The 19,993-nt window shown below is 37.4% G+C and overlaps 1 protein-coding gene across 4 annotated transcripts in view; it reads left to right on the forward strand.

Annotated features, from left to right (window-relative positions):
* Positions 1-19,993, forward strand: part of Ndae1 (Na[+]-driven anion exchanger 1) — a 511,154-nt gene that overhangs the window by 460,320 nt on the left and 30,841 nt on the right. For all 4 annotated transcript variants that reach the window (XM_090413203.1, XM_090413196.1, XM_090413188.1 and 1 more), the window contains 2 exons: positions 5,766-5,909; positions 19,430-19,647. In XM_090413203.1, coding sequence (XP_090269329.1) covers positions 5,766-5,909; positions 19,430-19,647 — 362 coding nt within the window. The remainder of the gene's footprint in view (positions 1-5,765; positions 5,910-19,429; positions 19,648-19,993) is intronic.

Genomic DNA, 19,993 nt, shown 5'->3' on the forward strand with positions numbered 1-19,993 from the left:
GCGACATTAATCTATTTAATTTGTAGGGTGCACAGAAAGCATACATTGTTATAGCATATCTTAGTATATTTTGGCATAGTGCTTTGTATATTAGTGTTTTTAGGCGTATGGGAACTATGTCTTTTAACCTGTAGAGTTTGCAACTTATTGTTCGGAGTTTGTTGTATAGATGGTTTATGTGGCTATTCCAGTTCATATCTGCATCGAAGTAAATTCCAAGGTATCGTATTGTTTCGACCTGAGTGATTGTAGTGGTTTTGCTGTTCTGTGTGCTTTTTGTGCTGGAAAGTGGATGCTGGATGGTTATATATTTCTTATCAACTGGTCGTCAGTGGATTTCTGAATATCATTAATTTTGTCTTTTCTGAGTTTAGGTGTATGGAGTTTTTCGTGAGCCAGTCTATGATCAGATTTATGTCATGTTGCATATTTGTTTGGGCTATGCTTGCGTTATTATGGATGGATATGTGAGTGCTAGAAGAGGAGAGAATGGAAACAGTAGGGGAGAGAGGTATGGGAATGCTAGAAGAGAGAATAGCAGTAGAGGAGAGGGAATGAGAGAGACCTATGGGAATGAAAGAAGAGAAGAGAATGGAAACAATAGGAGAGAGAGAATGGTAAGAGGTATAATGCATGGAGACTCTATGATCCGTGATGTTCAAGATAGGATGCGTGAGGAGTGTTTGCCAGGAGGAACAATAGAAAGGGTGGCTATGGCAATTAAGAGAGGTGAAAGAGTGGATGAGATGATTGTGATGGTAGGAACAAATGACTTGAGTGGTAATGTAAGTTGGGCAGCGAGAGATATGAGATTTTTGCTTGAGGTTGTACGGAAGAAGACAGAGAGAGGAAAAATAGTGTGCGTGTTGCCTAGGTATGATAATGATGAGCTGAGCATAAGAGCTGTGATATTGAATGGCATAATAGCAGGAATGTGTGACAAGAGAGGACTGGTATATGTGGATGCTTGGAGTGCGTTTGAGGAAAGTTAGGAATTGTATGCGAGAGACCGCTTACATTTGAATGAGGAAGGACGTAGGCATCTGGAGAGATTGCTGTTCTGAACAAGTCAGTGTATCCCAGGGAGGATGATAGCAGGGGTGGCCTCTTGTGGGAATGGATACTTGGGAGAAGGGAGACGATGTCAGGTAGCAGTGAGCCCAGTGGAGTCTAGAACGGATAATGCTGGGTATAGAAACAATGGCATTTATATGTTTTATGCTAATGCCAGGAGTATCTGGAATAAGGGAGAGGAATTGGTGGCGCAGAGAGCATCAGCCTGACCAAAAATTATTGGGATCACTGAGATGTGGCTGACAGAAGGGGATATAATAACAGGAATAGAAGTCGCTGGGTATAGCATTTTTCGTCAGGATAGGAGGGGAAAGCATGGTGGTGGGGTACTGCTTATAAGTGATGACCTATGTCCTCTAAGAGTGGAGGCTTTGGAAGGAAGTGAGACAAATGATTTTGAGAGCATATGGTGTGAGATAGAGGTAGGCAAGACAGGATATTTAGTGGGGTGTTGCTACAGACCCAGGAGCACAGAGGATGGAGACCAGGAAATGTTTAGACAGCTAAGTTTGGCAAGTGCAAGAAGAATGATTGTTATGGGGGATTTTAACCACAGTAGTATAAATTGGAGAGAAGAAGATGCATGTAGCAATAGGGGAATGGAATTTCTAAAATTCTTGAGGGACAAATGTCTTAGGCAACATGTAACAGAGGGAACAAGAGGTTCAAGAGTTTGGGATTTGGTTATAGCATCAGAAGAGTTGATAATAACTGAGATGACATCTCTCCCACCAGTTGGAGAGAGTGACCATATGGTTTTGACTTGGAAAATGAATAGACATGCAGGAGTATCAAAGAGACGGGAACTTATGTGGAATTATAAAGCAGGTGATTATAATAGTCTTAGATGTCAACTTCGGGAAGTTTCATGGAGAGAGGAATTGGAAGGCCAGGATATCATTAGTGCGTGGGAAATTGTGAAAGAATATTTGTTAGCAGCAATGGTAAGTTGTATACCACGAGTGAAGAAGAGGACACGATTTGGAGTAAAGTGGATGACAAACAATAATAAACAGGAATTGCATGCGAAAAAGAGGCTATGGAAGAGATATAAGGAGACAGGTGAAGAGAGGATGCATGAAGAATATAAGACACAGGCCAGAAGAGTGACTAGTGTGGTAAGGAAAGCGAAACTGGAATATGAGAGGAGATTGGCCCTAAGATCCAAAGAAAATCCTAGGGAATTTTTTAGCTATGTGGCCAGTAGGAGGAAAAATGACTATGGAAGAATGATATTGTGCGATAAAAATGGGAATAGAGTGACTGATGCAGAGGACATAGTGGAATTGTTCGATGAACACTTTATTGGAGTATTTCATCCGAGAGGAGTCAGTTTTAATGCTAGAGGGATAGGGCAGGTTTGAGGTTTATAGGTACAGGAGGAGAGTGTGTTTCAGATACTGAGTACTCTGGATGTAAGTAAAGTTTTGGGACTGGATAGTATTTCACCACGAGTTTTGAGAGAATGTGCTAGGTAACTGACAGTGCCTTTAACCTGGCTTTTCAATGAAAGTTTGGCTGCAGGAAAGGTGGGAAGGAATGGAATTAAGGTAAGATAGTGCCATTGCATAAGGGTGGTAACAGACTGGAAGTGTCTAATTATAGGCCAGTCTGTGTGTCATCAGTAGTTGTTAAGATCTTGGAGAAAGTAGTGATGGACCGTATACAACATTGGGCAGATGTGGGTAATGTTATCTGTGAGAGTCAACATGGATTTGTGAAAGGTGCTCTTGTTTTAGCAGTATGCTAGCCTTTTATAATAAAGTTACAAGAACATTAGATGAGGGAAAGGCATATACTACAATTTTCTTAGACTTAGCAAAGGCATTTGACAGGGTGCCTCATGATAAGCTGATATTTAAGTTGCAGCACATGGGTCTGGATGTCAGATTGGTCAACTGGATTCAGGATTGGCTGTCTGATAGGTATCAGAGAGTTGTGTATGGTGGAGCAGTTTCAAGGAGGCAGAGGGTTACAAGTAGGGTCCAACAGGGCTCAATACTAAGACCTATATTGTTTAACCTTTATATCAATGACATTGCCAGTGGATTGCAAGGGGATATTCAGTTGTTTGCAGATGATGCGAAGCTAGGAAGGATTATTAGTAATAGTGCAAATGTGGTAGCCCTGCAAGAGGAATTGAATAAGCTAGATAGATGGGCAAATGAATGGGGATGTCAGTTTAATGCAGCAAAATGTAAGATTTTGAGGTGGGATGCAGCAAACTCTATGGAAGGAGTTATGCTGGAGGAAGTAGAGGAGACAAGAGATCTGGGGGCTGATGGTTGATAGAAACCTGAAGTTTAGGGGACATATTGCAAAGGTGGTGAAGGAAACACAGAGGATTGCTGCAATTATGAGAAGGACACTGATCTGCAGAGATAAGAGAGTTATCATTCCCTTTTATAAGTCTCTGATCAGACCACACTTGGACTATTGTTCTCAGATTTGGTCTCCAGGATTTGAAGGGGAAAAATTAACTGTGGCAAGGATACAAAGACGGATGACAAAGTTGGTTTCAGGACTGTACAAGGATAGTTACAAGGATCGGCTGAGGGAATGTGGACTGCAGAGTTTGGTGGATAGAAGAAGGAGAGGTGATATGATTGAGACTTTAAAACTGTTGAGAGGTGGTTACAGGGTTGACACTGGGGAGTTCTTTCGCTTGGTTGAACAGCGGGAAGGAGTGATGACAAGAGGCCATCCCTGGAAACTGTGAGCAAGAGGGTGAGGAGTGGTTTCTTTGCATGGAGGGTGGTTGAACCGTGGAATGCATTGCCTAATGGAGTGGTGAGAGCGGTCAATGAGTTTAAGGAGTGGTATGACAGACTTTGTGTTTCTTAGGAGGGGGATCTCCCCTCAATGAGTTGACAGATTTTATGTTCTTAGGAAGGACCTCCCACGATGAGTCTTTCGAGTCCATGGAGGCCTGAATAATAATAATATTATTATTATTATTATTATTGCTGTATCGTCTGCGTATTGGAATATCTTACCTTTGAGTGGTAGCTGATTAATATCATGCGTGTAAATTTTGAATAGAGTTGGGGAGAGTACAGCTCCTTGTGGTACTCCACAGGTTACTGATAGCTCTCTGCTTCGGTTTGACCTGATACGTGTGATATGCTTTCTATTTTGAAGGTAGTTTGTAAACCACCTGTGAAGAGGCCCGTCTATTCCAACATGCCTCAGCTTTTCTAACAAGGTTTGATGTGTAAGTGTATCGAATGCTTTAGTTAGATCAATAAAGACTACGATGGCAATTTTGTTTTTGTCTAAGGCCGTATTAATTACGTCTGTAAAGTCTTCCAAGAGAGATGTTGTTCCCTTATTTTTCTGAAAACCATAATGTGTTTTGGGGATAATATGAAAGATCTCAGTATGCTGTGAGTTTCTTCAGTATGATCCGTGCCATAATTTGATTGATAATTGGTAATGTTGCTATGGGTCTGTAATTGCTGATTAAATTTCTTTTTCCATGTTTGTATATGGGTGTATTATGGTGGTCTTTAGCATACTTGGTATCTGTCCTGTTTTAAATATTTTATTTATTAGTTTTAGTAGGATAGGACTTAAACTAGTTGCATGTTGCTTTATATCTTTAGGTCTGATACCATCTATTCCTGGGCCTTTGTTTGGTTTGATTTGATGTATTGCAGAGGGAAGTTCTGCTTCTTTTATGGTTGGGAACCATAATGTCTGTTTTGATTATGGTCCAAGTGGAGGGTCTCGTTTTGTGAATGGGGGAATATTTCTGTGCAGTACTTGGATGGAGTCTGCAATGTATTGGTTAAAGTCATTTGCTAGTTGTTGGATAGGTGTTACGTCTTTCATGAAGCAGTGTTTTAAGGTTTCGGAAGCGGTGGTGTTGGGAACAAAATCTAGCATCTCATTGATCAGATGCCAGGTTTGTTTCATGTTGTTTTGTGCGGAGGTTAGTTTGTCTCTGTAGTAGCTTTTTTTTGCATTTCTGATTTGTGTTGTAAGGTGATTCCTTGTTATCTTATATTCAGTTTTTAAGGCTGTGTTATTTGGATATCGCTTTAATTCTTTCCATAAAGCGTCCTTTCTGTGTATTTCTAGGATTAAGTTTTGCGTTATCCAAGGATTCTGGCACTCTCAAAATCCCATATTACATATTCATTCACCAATCTTGTTTTCCTTCCATAAATTTTTCAGTTTTGTAACAAATGCTTCTCACACATTCATATACTGTACCGAACAAAATCTCACATATTCAACTTGCCCAACAAACACATCTTGGCCACCATTGTTCTGCTGTGCAATTGGTGCCATGTACAGTATTTGTTTTAATGCAGATATGCACTTTTTCGTTAAATCTAAATAATTCAATCTATAACACACCCATATAAAACAAAAATCTACATTAAATTAATTTAATATTATTAATTAACATTTGAAAAATTTACTTGACTTTCAGCAGCATTCTGAACATGCCTCCTCTCTCAATATAGCCTCGACCTATCTCACGCTGCCTCCTAAGCAGATATTGTTATAAAGCTACCAGAGATTATTCATAAAATTCAGATTTACCATTATAAACAGGAATTTACTGTACACTTGTTAGAAGAGTTATTATGTAATTATGAAGTTAAGGATAATACAAACATAATTACTCACACTATATGTTTTTTGCTTACACAGTTCATTTTTATTTTATATTATTTCAGCTAGTTGTGATGATTGGTGTGAGGAAATTGTTGGATTTTGGTTTTTCTCAAAGAGAACTAAAAATTTTAGATGATGTAATGCCTGAATCTGCTAGGCGAAAACAGGAAGAAGAGCAAAGAAAGCTTGAAGAAGAAGAACAAAAGGTATGTCAGGATGTGTTAATGCTATATTTTAATTTGAGGCTTTGTGCTAAGCTAGTACATGCAGGTCTATATATATATATATTAAAAATGTTATGTGCCAGTCAAAAAAAAAAGTTTTATTGGTATGCAAAACATTTTTAAAGAAGGTTAAAAATTTCTCTAAACGTGAATTCATCTTATAGTTTGAAGAAATAGCATATACTTCTAGAGCGTGTTGATTAATATGAAGATATGTGCAGTATTTTCTTGCTGTTATAACATCTTCAGCTACAAAATATACTTTGACATTTCACACAGGCACTGCCTTCATATTACACTTCACTACTGAAGATGAAACCAATAGTAATTTGTTCTTCTTAGATATACAGAATAGAGTTTCCAGAAATAGATTTCCTGGGTATGTGGGAAACTTGATTATACAGGTATGTACAGGAATCCCTTGTTAACACAGTTAATGTATCCCATGCTAAGTGAAAATGTGTTAAATGAGCATAATAAGCAATGAAAGAAAAATCATAATCCATCTGTGGAATTTCAAAATCTGTACTAATAATTTTATTAGTTCATTTTAAAAATACAAATTTATTCATTTTAAAAATACAAATGTATTTTTAAAATGAATGAATTTTTAAACCATAATAAATAAATTGTTATATCAAGTTATTAATCATGTTAACCACGTCCACGCCAATATGGATTAAATACATCACTCCTCATACACTTCATATCCATCATATATTTCAATGTAATGATATTACACTTTTAATATGCACTTTGCATTCATGGTAACTTTGATTTTTATACATATCATGACCAGTTTGGTAGTTAATTCAAAAAGTGTGTTATTTGAAACAGTGTAAAGTGGAGTATTCCTGTACGTTCACCAGCAGTTATACCATCATGTTCAACAGTATAATATTCTTGCTAATAGAACTGATTGCTCGAGTAACTCATCTATTTCAGTTGAACTGGGCTATATCAGGGAAACATTTTTAACCCAGTAACTACAATGTCCACTTTATTGGTGATTTGCTATCCCACCCCTCAAAAAATAAAAAATAAAAAATCTCAAAAAAAAAAAAAAAAAAAATCAGCTAATGCCTTTTTATTCCCATATATAGGGAATAGGTGAGGCTGTTTGGCCCTATCTAACTTTTGGAGACTGAGTGGGCAGTTCAATCTCCACTGGTACCCAATCTGATAGCTGGCCAAAGGTCTAATTAACAGGCACACAGTGAAGAGAGATGGCTCAACAAGTGCCGCCATCTCATGGTCCCTAACCCTAACACTCGTATTTAATGTCTGAAATAATGTGGGTTCTATGGTCGATTTTCTTGAGTTTACGGGACGAAAAACCCATTTGCCCGTGCCAGAGATTGACTAACTCGGGAACCAGTCGAAAAAAGGCTTAGAAAAATTTCTTCTAGTCGTTGATTAGCTTCGAAAATAAAGAAGTCTTCCTTCGTGTGGTTAAGCGCAGTGTTGTGCAAACACCACATCCACTGAGCTACACAGGCACCCCAAACAATAATAAAGTACGCAAATTACTAAGGCAAGACCCACCTTTACAAAACCATGATGCCCCTTATAATGTTTTACTGATACCATAACCACCACTCTGATTGGCCTATAATTTGCTACTTCTGTCTACCTCCTTTATGCGCTAGTACTAATTTGCTCTTGTTCCACTCCGCTGGCACCCCTCAGTACTGAGGCTTCATTTAATCACCATGTATTTTTAAGGAATGTGCACAACAGTTAGTTATGCCCTTGACCTGGTTAAGGGCATAACTAACTGAGTAGCTAAAACGTGTCACACCTTATTAAGGTGTCACTAAGGCAAGTAATGTCAAGTCTTAGCTTTTTTTATATGAGTTGCCTCAGTCCTAAAAATAGTTCAGGCGCAAACTTGTTTGCTTACACTTGGATAAAGGATTAAAACAATATAAAAGATACCAAAAAATATAATTTCTTGGTATCTTTAACTTATAGTGTAACCAAGTGGAAAACTTCCAACAACTTTCTCTAATACAGGGTATTTTAATAATAAGTTGTGACACCTTTTGGCTACTTGTATATGAAAATATGACTTCAGCATTCCTTCAACCTTAGTATCACTTCTTGGTCTGGCTTCCACTGATGAGAGCTCAATAAATGTTGAAACTGGTCTGGGCACTGATCCTTCTCATAATGCCTAGCATTATACATGTCTGTAAGGAGATGTGCTTTGCATTTGGGATATTAAGGCAAGTGATGTGAAACTTTGCTTCTTTATATGAGTTGCCCCAGTCTTGAAAATAGTTCAGGCACAAACTTGTTTGCTTATACTTGGATAAAGGATTAAACCAAGTATATAATTTCTTGGTATCTTTAACTTATACTATAGCCAAGTGCGAAAAACTTCCAATAAAGAATAGTATGTTTATCAACCGAATCTTGTATTCTACTCCTAACCAATCTCTTCAACATCTTAACTACATTTGCAGTTATACATACTGATCTATAATTGGAAAAACCTCTGGCCTAGAACTATGCTTGTGGAGTGGTATTATTTTGCCTTCTTTTCACTCTTTGGGAACTTTACCTACTACAAGACTTTCATTAAATAACCAGGTCAAGGACATAACCAACTGTTGTGCACATTCCTTAAAAATACATGGTGATATGTCATCCTGAGGAACCTTTATCTGGTCTCTTTCAACAAAAGGTGAGTTAGCCGGTCTCATACGGAGATAGTTTTTTTTTTTTTTTTAACCTGGAAACTCGGGTTTTTCATCCCCAGGATCAGGCAAACCAGCCCTGTGAACACATATGGATTACAATCATGAATACTGCCCTTAGGGGATGCAGCAAAGAAGTGATGAACTGGCTGCATAAATTTGTCGTAAGCCCTTCATTGGGGGGGGAGGGAACTCAACCTGTCATAAGGGATGGATGAGAAGGATAAGACCAGATATGTCATCCATTCCCACATCCTTATTAACATCTAACTCAATCAACACCTGATTCTTTCACTTTCAATCCTCCTAATACTTGTCTCCCTTATACATGTTACACAGCATCATTTACACCAGAGTGGTATACACTGGTAAAGTTGTTCAATAATTCCACTATATATCACTCACTGCCAATCTGCCGTAATTATTTTTCCTCTTGCTTGCCATATAACAGAAGAATTCCCTTGAATTAACTTTGTCCTGACCAGTTGATCTCTTCTCATACTGTACCTTTTCTATCTTTATGATGCTCATCACCTTTCTAGTTTGCAGTTAATACTCTTCATGGATCTGATTGCCACCAACTGTCTTTTACCCTCCATAGCCTTTTCTTTTCCAATACAGCTTGCTTGATTTCATAGTTCATCCATTTTATTCCTACTCTATTGACTCGCTTAATCTTTGGTATGCAATTATATATTGCTTGTGTCAGATACTGCCTTATGAATTTCCGTGCACTTTTAGCATCTTTTCTGCACAGCTCATCTACCCGATATATTGATGCTAATTTACTACAGAACTTCTCAAAATGTGGGAAGTTCTGTAGTCAATTATATAGTTTCCCAAAGTGGTGAAACAAGAAAAGGTAACCTTTTCTTGTTTCACCACTTCTCAAACAAGTATCTCATGATCATTCATGAGGTACTTGTTTGGGAAGTGTCTCATGATCATTCTCACCAACCAATGGCAGTGTTAATACCTCATTAACAACTACATCTTGTGAAGTTATCACTAAATCCTCTAGTTGCTTCATTCATGTGCTGCTTAAGATATTTATCTCTCAGAAATTCAACAAACAAACTCTCCTTGTTCTGTACACTATCTCTTTCTTCCATTATATTTTCCTGTAAGTCTCCCAGCAGCATTACTTTCTTTTTACATGCCCAACCAATATGCCTAAACATCTCACAATCAGTATTATCGACATTCCCTGGCCTATAACAGCATCCTGTTAGATATACTAGTCTGTTAATTTCAACTTCACATCACACAGATTCAAAATCTGTGCATATACTATTAACTTTCACACTTTGTGGACACAATTCCTCTGCAATCCCCCCTCCCTCCTCTTTTTACCTTCCTATCCCTCTGGAAAATTTATATTCTTCCATTTCTATTCCCAACATCATATCCTGCTCAGACAACCAACTTTCACTTACACCAGTTATCTTTGGGAATACTGACTCAATCAATGCAACAAACTCAGCTCTCTTACTCTTATTTTGAACACTCCTTACATTTGTGTACAGACATAACAATCCCTGTATCTTTGAGGTCATTCTCAGCAATGAACCTTCTCTTCTCTAGCTGCTATACCATGCCTCTGTCGTGGCATGGTATAGGATTATTCCCATTTCTCTCATCCTGACTCTGATTGCCATTCATACCTGTCTCATCCTCTCCTTTATGTATTCCATCACCTTGTCCTGCCTCAACCACATCTTTCTCCTATCATATAACCTGTTTTGCTGTGCAGTCATGCTTCACAAGTATCCTTTGATCATTTGCTTCATTAACGTCTTGATTCTGTGCCTTCCCAGAAAAACAATTGCCTTTCTAAATGTCCAACACCAAACCCATTCAAATTTCCTCCACAGATTCACAAGCTGTGAATGCATTTTGCCTCACACTATTCAACCATTTTACTCTTCATTATCTCTGCTCTCCTCAGTTCACTATTATCATATATGGGCAGCACACTGACAACTTTGCGAACAACACTATTATCCTTTACCTCCCACAAAAACTTCCTCAAGCATCTATCAACATTCCTTTTTTCATGCCCACTACTACCACTAATTATGATGCTTGCTCTTTCCTTCTCTGCAAAGGATTAGTTATTTGTTTCAATGTTCTACCAGGAAATCATGTTTAGTGTACTTTATTAGTCATCACATGTTGAAAGTTTATTTTTCACTTGGTTAGACTATAATAAATTTAGTTTAATCCTTTATCCAAGTGTGAGCAAACAAAGTTTGCACCTGAAAATATCTTCAGGACTGGGGTAAGGTAGTATAAAACCGGGCAACTCGTAGCAAAGGTGGACCAAGCTAACATCACTCCTATCTCAGTATCTCCCATAATGCAAAACACATCTCCTTGCAGATATGTATAATGTTATGCATTAAGGGAAGGGCCACTAATCAGATTAGTTTCGACCCTTAGTGAGGTCTCTTCAGTGGGAGCCAGGCCCAGAAGTGGAGATATCAGGCAGAAGCAATGGTGAGGTCATCTTTACCTATAGGAGTTGCCAAAAGGTGTGCCACCTTTTTATTAAATTACTCTGGATTTAGAAAAAGATGTTGAAAGTTTATTTTTCACTTGGTTAGACTATAATAAATTTAGTTTAATCCTTTATCCAAGTGTGAGCAAACAAAGTTTGCGCCTGAAAATATCTTCAGGACTGGGGTAAGGTAGTACAACACTGGGCAACTCATAGCAAAGGTAGACCAAGCTAATGTCACTCCTATCTCAGTGGGCCTGGCTCCCATGATGAGACCTCAATAAAGGTCGAAACTAGTCTGGGTAGTGACTCTTCCCTTAATGCATAACATTATACATATCCGCAAGGAGATGTGTTTTGCATTATGGGAGATACTGAGATAGGAGTGATGTTAGCTTGTCCACCTTTGCTACGAGTTGCCCAGTGTTGTACTACCTTACCCCAGTCCTGAAGATATTTTCAGAAACTTTGTTTGCTCACACTTGGATAAAGGATTAAACTAAATTTATTATTAGTCATCACACTTCTAATGATTGAGTCCCTGTACAATGATATACGATTATTGTCTGACTCTTTTTGTAATATTAACTTCCTCCTCCTCATTCACATCTGTCAATCTCTTCTTTAGGTGTTTAATCTCATCTTTCAGATGCTTCATTTCAATGTTTCATTTGCACCAACTGTTACCTAAACTCTTCTACTACAGTCCCAACACTAGCTTATATTTCAAAATACTCCAACCCATCTTTTCACATACATTAATGCTTTCATTCTTTTTGTTCACTCTAATGGTCCACAAATCTTTCACGTTTTTCAGTGCATGTATGAAGGAATTCTCACAACACATCCACTGTGGAAAATCCAGGATGGAACTGACCACTATCTTGCTTATTGTAGGCCTGAAGTGGCTTCAAAATGTTTTGTTTTGGTTTCAGTAGCAGAATTTTCCAGGTTATATTGACCCTTTAGCCCATCCACAGTGCTTATGTACTGTTATAGGTTTTACAACTTTATGTGGATGAAATTCACATAAAAGAGTTACCCCTAAGTTCATTTAGCATAGAATAGTGACTTTTGGCTTTTGTTAGAGAATGAGTAAATTCACAGTAGTGGTATTTTCTGTAGCAAGACTGTATATGCTATTAAGTCAGTAGCTAAAATTGAAGGATACAGGTAGGATATAAAATCAGATGTCAAACAAGAGTGCATGCTATCGTCACTATTATTTATCATCTATATGGTTCACATTATGAAAGAAATAGCATTAAACCTAATATCGAAATTGGGGATATTATACTAAAGTCTCTTCTTTATGCATATAATGGTGTAATAAATAAATCAGTTCATGTCTCCAAGATTCTTTTAACTAAATTGAATTACTACTGTTATTAATTTATGTTGGAAATCAGAAATAAAAAGACAAAAACTATGAAAATAGACATGAACATGGTAAACATCAAGTGCATTCTCAATGGAGAATCTTTAGAACAAGCAACAACTAACTAGGTATAATTTTTAGTGAATATGGTAAATTAGATATGGAACAGATGATATGGTAAATATGGAAAAATATAAATTACATATGGAAATGGAGAATAAGTAATACTGTATGGTGGAAACATAGTTGGTTTATGTAGAATAAAAGAGAAATTAGCCAAAATACTTATAGTAGTATACAAAACACAGTTTGAAATTTTAACTAATTATGGATAGAATTAAAACAGTTTAACACAGAGTAGATATCAGAGATATCAGTTACGAAAATAAAAAGGGAGAGGGATGGTAGAGTTAACGGGTGTCATTAATGATGGTATTATATTAAAAATGGAAAATGTTAGGGGGGGGGGATTTGACACTGTTAAGATTCAAAAATGTTTCAATAGAGCTCATCTAAGATGGTATGGACACTTAAACAGAATGCAGAATGGTAGAGAAAAGTTTAACAGAACAGATGTTTGGTATTAGGAGGTGAGGAAAAGATGGGAGAAAACCATCTTTTTGGTTGGTTTAGATGGATTGTTACAATTACTAGTATTTTAGAAGACAGAAATGAAAGACCTGACAAATAACAGATGCAATTTTTAAGAAACTGTTTGATAGAATGTTAGTACTAATGTAAGCTTAATTATGAAGTACCATCATAATATCCTTGGGGTGAGAACAATTTGGGGATATTCAATGCCATCAAAACAATCTTTCCTCTTCTCCCATAAAAGAGATCTCAGCTCACATTCCCTTACCCTCAGTAATCAAGTCACCAGGCAAGATAAGATCTCTCTCTGCTTGGGCTAACATTTACCTCCAGCCTCTCCTGGCACAAACACATCACAACAATAGCAGCCAAAAAACTAGGCATTTTGTTTTGTTCAAGATGTTATTTTACACCCAACCAACTCTTAACAATATACCAATCCCAAATCCACCCATGCTTAGAATACTACTCAAGTATGGGCAGAGCACCTAAAACTTCTCTCAAAATTCTTGATACTATCCAGAGGAGAGCAATTCAGCTCAACGACAATCCCTCCCTTATAGATTCACTTCAACCTCTATTTCACATATGCAGCGGTTCTTGACAGTGAACTGAAGAATCTTTAAACCAAGAATAAACATTCTTCAGAGGAGCAGAGTCTGTGTGCTCTGGCTACTAATGATTTAATGATGCCACATTTTTGAGATGGATGATGACCCGAAGAATTGTGAATGTAGCGACCTGAAAATATTGGTTTGCGATGGACAGAAATGGAGATGGAACCATCTTCTTTTCTTTGGATGTGTACATCCAGGAAGGAGATACCCTGTGGAGATTCTTTTTCTAGTGTGAATTTGATGCGAGGATGATGAAGGTTGATCTGCAAACAAGAACTACATTCTTGCATCAAATTCACGCTAGAAAAAGAATCTCCACAGGGTATCTCCTTCCTGGATGTACACATCTAAAGAAAAGAAGATGGTAAAAAAAAAATGTTTCATTTTCTTGCCCATAAAAGCTCTGGAATGACTTCTAATGGGACTATATTGATCAAGTGCATATAATAAACAACTATGTTATACCAACTAGTTTCACCAACTAAGGCTTTTGGTATCTTCAGGGTGCATAACTGATGTAAGGCACTAAAAAGTAAAAAACTGTTACAAACTATACTCAACCGATTCCAATTATCGGTTGATTATAGTTTGTAACTGTAAAAGTAGTTGGTGAAACTAGTTGGTATAACGTAGTTGTTTATTATATGCACTTGATCAATATAGTCCCATTAGAAGTTATTCCAAAAAAAGATGTTCTATCTCCACTTCTGTCTATCTTTAATCCTTTATCCACGTGTAAGCAAACAAAGTTTGCTCTCTCTTGATATCACCTCTGGGTCTGCCTCCCACTAATGAGATCTTAAAGGTCGAAACCGGTCTGGGTAGTGATCCTTCCCATAATGCATAGCATTATAAATGTCCATAAGGATATGTGCTTTGCATTATGCAATACTAAGGCAAGTGAGGTGAAGTCATTAGCTTCTATATACGGGTTGCCCTGTCCTGAAAATAATTTTAAGTGCAAACTTTGTTTGCTTACACTTGGATAAAGAGGTGATACTAGGTTAAAATAGTGAAGAAGCCATATTTTCATATACAAGTATCCAAAAGGTGTCACACCTTATTATTAAAATACTCTGGATTAGAGAAAGTTGAAAATTTTTCACTTGGTTATACTATAAACTAAAGATTCCAAGAAATTATATACTTGGTTTAATCTTTTATCCAAGTGTAAGCAAACAAGTTTGCGCCTGAACTATTTTCAAGACTGGATGGACAACAGTAGAATTCTCTTTAATGGACAGAGTGGATTTGCTGAAGAAAGATCGTGTTTTAGTAATCTGCTTACTTATTATAATAAGGTGATAATTACATTGGACAAAGGGGGAGGGGGGTATATATATACAGAAAGGCTTTCGATAGAAATATCGAAATATTTCGATATTTCCCAAATTTTAATATTATTAAAATTTGGGAAGCAAACATGGGATGCAGAGTATAGGATTGGTGAGGATATTTTGGAGGAGATGAAAGATTTGGGGGTTGTGGTGGTAGAGACTTGACATTTCTGGACATTTTGCTAAAATTGTGAGGATGATGCAGATAACACTGACGTGTAGAAGTAAGGATGTTTTGATTCCATTGTACAAGACTTTGATTATACCACATATGGATTACTGCACAGATTTGGTTGCCAGGCTTTCAAAAGGATGATGAGATGTTGGAGAGAGAGTTGGTTTCTTGTCTCTGGAATGTGGAATATGAGGACAGATTGAGAGAATGCAAATTACAGAAATTAGTGGATAGAAGGAAGGGGGGGGAACATGATCGAGACATATAAGTTGGTATACAGCGGTAATTACTAGATTAATGTGGATGATTTTTCATAGAATATCTAGAGATGGGGAGAATGAGAGACCATCCCTCAAATACTCATAATAATAAAAATGATATCGTGAGTCTACAAGATTTAAGGTAACCAGTGATGTACCACAAGAATCAAACCTTGGTCCACTGTTATTCGATTTGTACATTAATGACATTGGGAAGTATTTGACAGGTGACATACAGCTATTTGCTGATGATGCAAAGATAGGTAGGGTAATCATGAATGCAGCTGATATGCAGTATTTGCAGAATGATTTGAATGGGCTAGAATTGTGGCTTTGGGAAAATGGATATCAGTAAATGTAAAATTGTGAACTTTGGCACGATTAGATATTCAATGTGGTATTATATTATTTTGGTGGGATCATGCTAGAAGAAACTGATCAGGCTAGGGATCTTCCAGTGTTAGTACATAGGAAGTTGAAGTTCAGGGACCATATAGCAAAGATTGCAAATACAACTCAAAAGATAACTGCAATGCTGAAACAAACTTTGCAATGTGGTCCCCTTTTTTTGCCTCTTTACAAGAGCCTTGATAAGACCTCACTTGGACTATTATGCACAAGTCTGGTTTCTTGGTTTCCATTGTGATTCTGATACAGTGAAGAGAGTACAAAGGAGAATGTTAAAAATGATAGCAGGATTGTGGAATACTGATTATGAAGAGAGAGAGATTTGAAAATTTGTAGACTGCACACACTAGCAAACAGGAGAAAGATGGGTGATATCATTGAGACTTACAAATGTCTTTTAAAGGTGTTGAAAGTTTTTTTCACTAGGTTATACTATAAATTAAAGATACCAAGAAATTATATTCCTTGTTTCATCCTTTATCCAAGTGTAAGTCAACAAAGTTTGCACGTGAAGTAACTTCACAACTGGCCTACTTGTATATAGAGGCTAATGCCCTCACATCAATGCCTTAGTATCCTATAATGCAATGTGCATATCCTTACAGACATGCATGATACCATGTGTTATGGGAAAGGGCCACTACCCAGACCTGTTTCAACCTTTATTGGGGGTATGTTAAAGTGCGGGGATACCTCTCAAGAAACTCTGAGTGACCCAAAAGTATCACTGCTACTCATCATTCCTGAACTGAATTACTCAAGGACTGAAAACTCAGCAGTGGCTCCACCCAGTGACAGGCAAAAACCTGCCACCAAACATAATCTCTGGGGAGTACCTCTGATTTGCAGGGAGTAGTCCCTGGGAAGCAAGCTACCATGAGTGGGAGCCAGACCCAGAAGTGATACCAAGATATTTCCATATACAAGCAGTCAAAAAAAAGTGTCACACCTTATTACTAAAATACTCTGGATTAGAGATAGATGTTAAAAGTTTTCACTTGGTTATGCTATAAATTAAAGATGCCAAGAAATTATAGTTCTAGTTTCATCCTTTATCCAAGTGCAAGCAAACAAAGTTTATGGTGAAGTTGATGGAATTTTTTATATTATAGAGGGTTGAAAAGGACAAGAGGGTATCCTTAGAAGCTGAGAATGAACGCTGCTAAGAAGGGGATGATCTAGATTTTTCTCTAATAGAGTGGCATGTGTGATTAGAATGGATTGCCATTTTGATGCTGTGTGTGCAAGTAGTATGAATGAATTCAAGAACAAGTATATGATAGCTGGTGCATGTAGTGTGTGTGTGTGTGGCCTCTCTTGATGAGTCCCTTATTTTCTGGAAGTCTCTCTCTCTCTTAATAATAACAATATCATCATTAAGCTGCAGCTACAAAAAAGGGAAAAAAATTTGTGGAGGGAATTCAAGGAGAAAGACACATGAGCAGCAAAGCCAGAAGGGTAACCAGTGTGGTAAGAAAGACAAAAGCAGAGTATGAAAGGAAATTAACAGTGCAGGCCAAAAATAATACCAAACATTTCTTTCAATATGTTGCAAGTAAAAGGAAGAATGTATATGGTACAATGATTTTAATGAATGCTGATGGTAGGAAGGTAACTGAATCAGTCAAAATAGTAGAATCACTAAGTGAACACTTTGCAAGAGTATATCATTCGGGTGGAGATATTGCTGTAATGAGAGAGGCAAAGACTTGTATGGGAACTGAGATAAATGAAATGAAGATGTATAGCATATTACAGAACCTTGATGTAAATACAGCTATGGGATTAGATGGTATTTTTATGCTAGCTTGAGTTCTACATGAAGGTGCCAGGGAATTGTCGGTGCCTGTGATCACATTATTTAATCTGTCTTGGCTCTGGGTTAATCCCAAAGGGATGGAAAGAGGGGGAAAATAGTTCCTTTGCATAAAGGAGGCTCCAAGACTGATGTAGTAAATTACTGACCAATCAACATACCAATGTCTTCAAAGTATTGGAGACATTGGTCAAGAACAAAATACAGGAATGGATAGATGGAAATGGGATACTGTATGGGAGGGGGGAGACGACATGGTTTTGTGAAGGGTAGGTCATGCCTCAATAACATGCTCACATTTTATAATACAGTGACAGCTGAGATGGATAAAGGTAATGGGTTTACAGTGGTGATACTGCTAGACTTTGCAAAAGCCTTGGACAGGATATCACATGAAATTCTAATTAATAACCTGCTGCATATGGGGATGGATATAAGGTTGGAGAGATGGATAAGACAGTGATTGATGGAGAGATATCAGGGAGTAGTTTATTTTATTCAGGAATAGGGTATAGAAGGTCTGTGACTAGTATCATGCCACCGGGCTCTGTTCTCGGGCTGCTATTGTTCAATTTGTACATTAATGATATGGGGAAGGATATGAGAGGTATTGTTCAATTGTTTGCCAATGATGCAAAATTGGGTAGAGCAGTTGGAAGTCTTTCGACTGAAGGTGAGTTAACCAGTCTCATATGGAGGTAGAGGATTTTTTCACCCGGGAACTGAGGTTTTTCATCCCTCAGAACAAGCAAACTGGCCCCGTAAACACACACACACATATGGATCTACAGTCAAAATATATAGGGAACTTTTCCCCTGCACTTGGTTCTTGGGAGGCCCCTGTGCAGTATTTGCCCCAGTGTTGTATTATGGATAGATCCATAATTGCAAACCTTCAATGTGAATATGCCACCTAAGATGAGATGATTTGGATAAATCATCTCATCTTAGGTTTGATGGAACTGTATTCCAAGAAATTGATGAAGACAGAGATCTGGGAGTGTTAGTGGATATGGAGTTAAAGTTTACAGAGTACATAACAAAAGTGGCTAAAGCAGCTTATTGGATTACTTGTTACTGAAGAATACTTGAGAGCAGGTTATTATTTCTCTTTATTGAGCCTTGATAAGATCCCTATCTTGACTACTGTGTGCAGATCCAGTCACCTGGGTTTCTTGGTGATGTGGAAGAAGTGGAGAGGATCCAGAGGCGAGTGACTAAGATGATAGCAGGTCTATAGCATGGACCTTACAGGAACAGGTTGAAGATTTGTGGGTTACAGAAATTGGTTGATATGCAGAAAAGGGTGACACAATTGAGACATACAAATTACTGACGGGTTTTTACAAAATTAATACAGAGGAAATTTTTCAGAACAGGTCTGGTGGTGGGAGAACTAGGGCCATCCTTGGAAGCTGAGCAAGGATGTTAGAAGTAATTTTTTGCATGAAGAGTGATGAATGAGTGGAATAGGTTGCCAGAATCTGTTGTGGATTCCATGACTATGAATGAGTTCAAAGCAAAGTATAATAGATACTGCACAAATGTTGGATAGTGCCTGGCATGATGTTAGGGCCTACCTTGATGGGTCTTTAGGACTCCATGGAGTAGCCTGTAATAATAATAATAATAATAAACATTTTGAATATAGTAATAATAAAATATTCATGTATATGTTATATCTAAGTAAAACATTGCTTATGCATTTCCTTTAGGGACGGCTTTTACCAAATGCTAGTTCAGGAAATGTTGCTATTACTCTTGCAAATGGAAATATTCTAAAAGTACCTGTAGAAAAATTTAATGATGAACCAGACCAGTCAGCCATAAACATCTCTGAACAACTGGCTCAAAGTGGATTATGGCAGAGCATTGATCAGCAAGTTCAGAAAACTCCAAAATTAGAACCAAAGTCTGCTAACAATTCTGTAAGGTGGGTAATTTTCTCAGTTTTGCAATTTGCAGTGTGTAATTACCAGCTTTAGTGCATGTTTTTCAGATTTATCATCTTTTCATTATTTTTTTAAAATTAATAACTTGGCCAAAGTCTAAGTCTTGATTGAATTGGTTAACAGAAACAAGATCAAGATAGAGAAAATGTAAAAGTTTTTATAACTCACCTTCTGCGGTAGTTTTTCCCAACATATCCAAGAATTATGAGTCTATCTGTTGCTCTCCGTGGACATTAACAGATGTAAGGGGGGGGGGATTCTTAACTTGAAACAGCATTTCTACTTGCATTGAGATGTCTTCAATTTTTCAGGTACATCGAGTATGTC

This window comes from Typopeltis vanoorti, chromosome 2, assembly GCF_054136105.1.
Source record: "Typopeltis vanoorti isolate ZY-2024b chromosome 2, IOZ_Tvanoo_1.0, whole genome shotgun sequence".
Classification (NCBI taxonomy): Eukaryota; Metazoa; Arthropoda; class Arachnida; order Uropygi; family Thelyphonidae; genus Typopeltis; species Typopeltis vanoorti.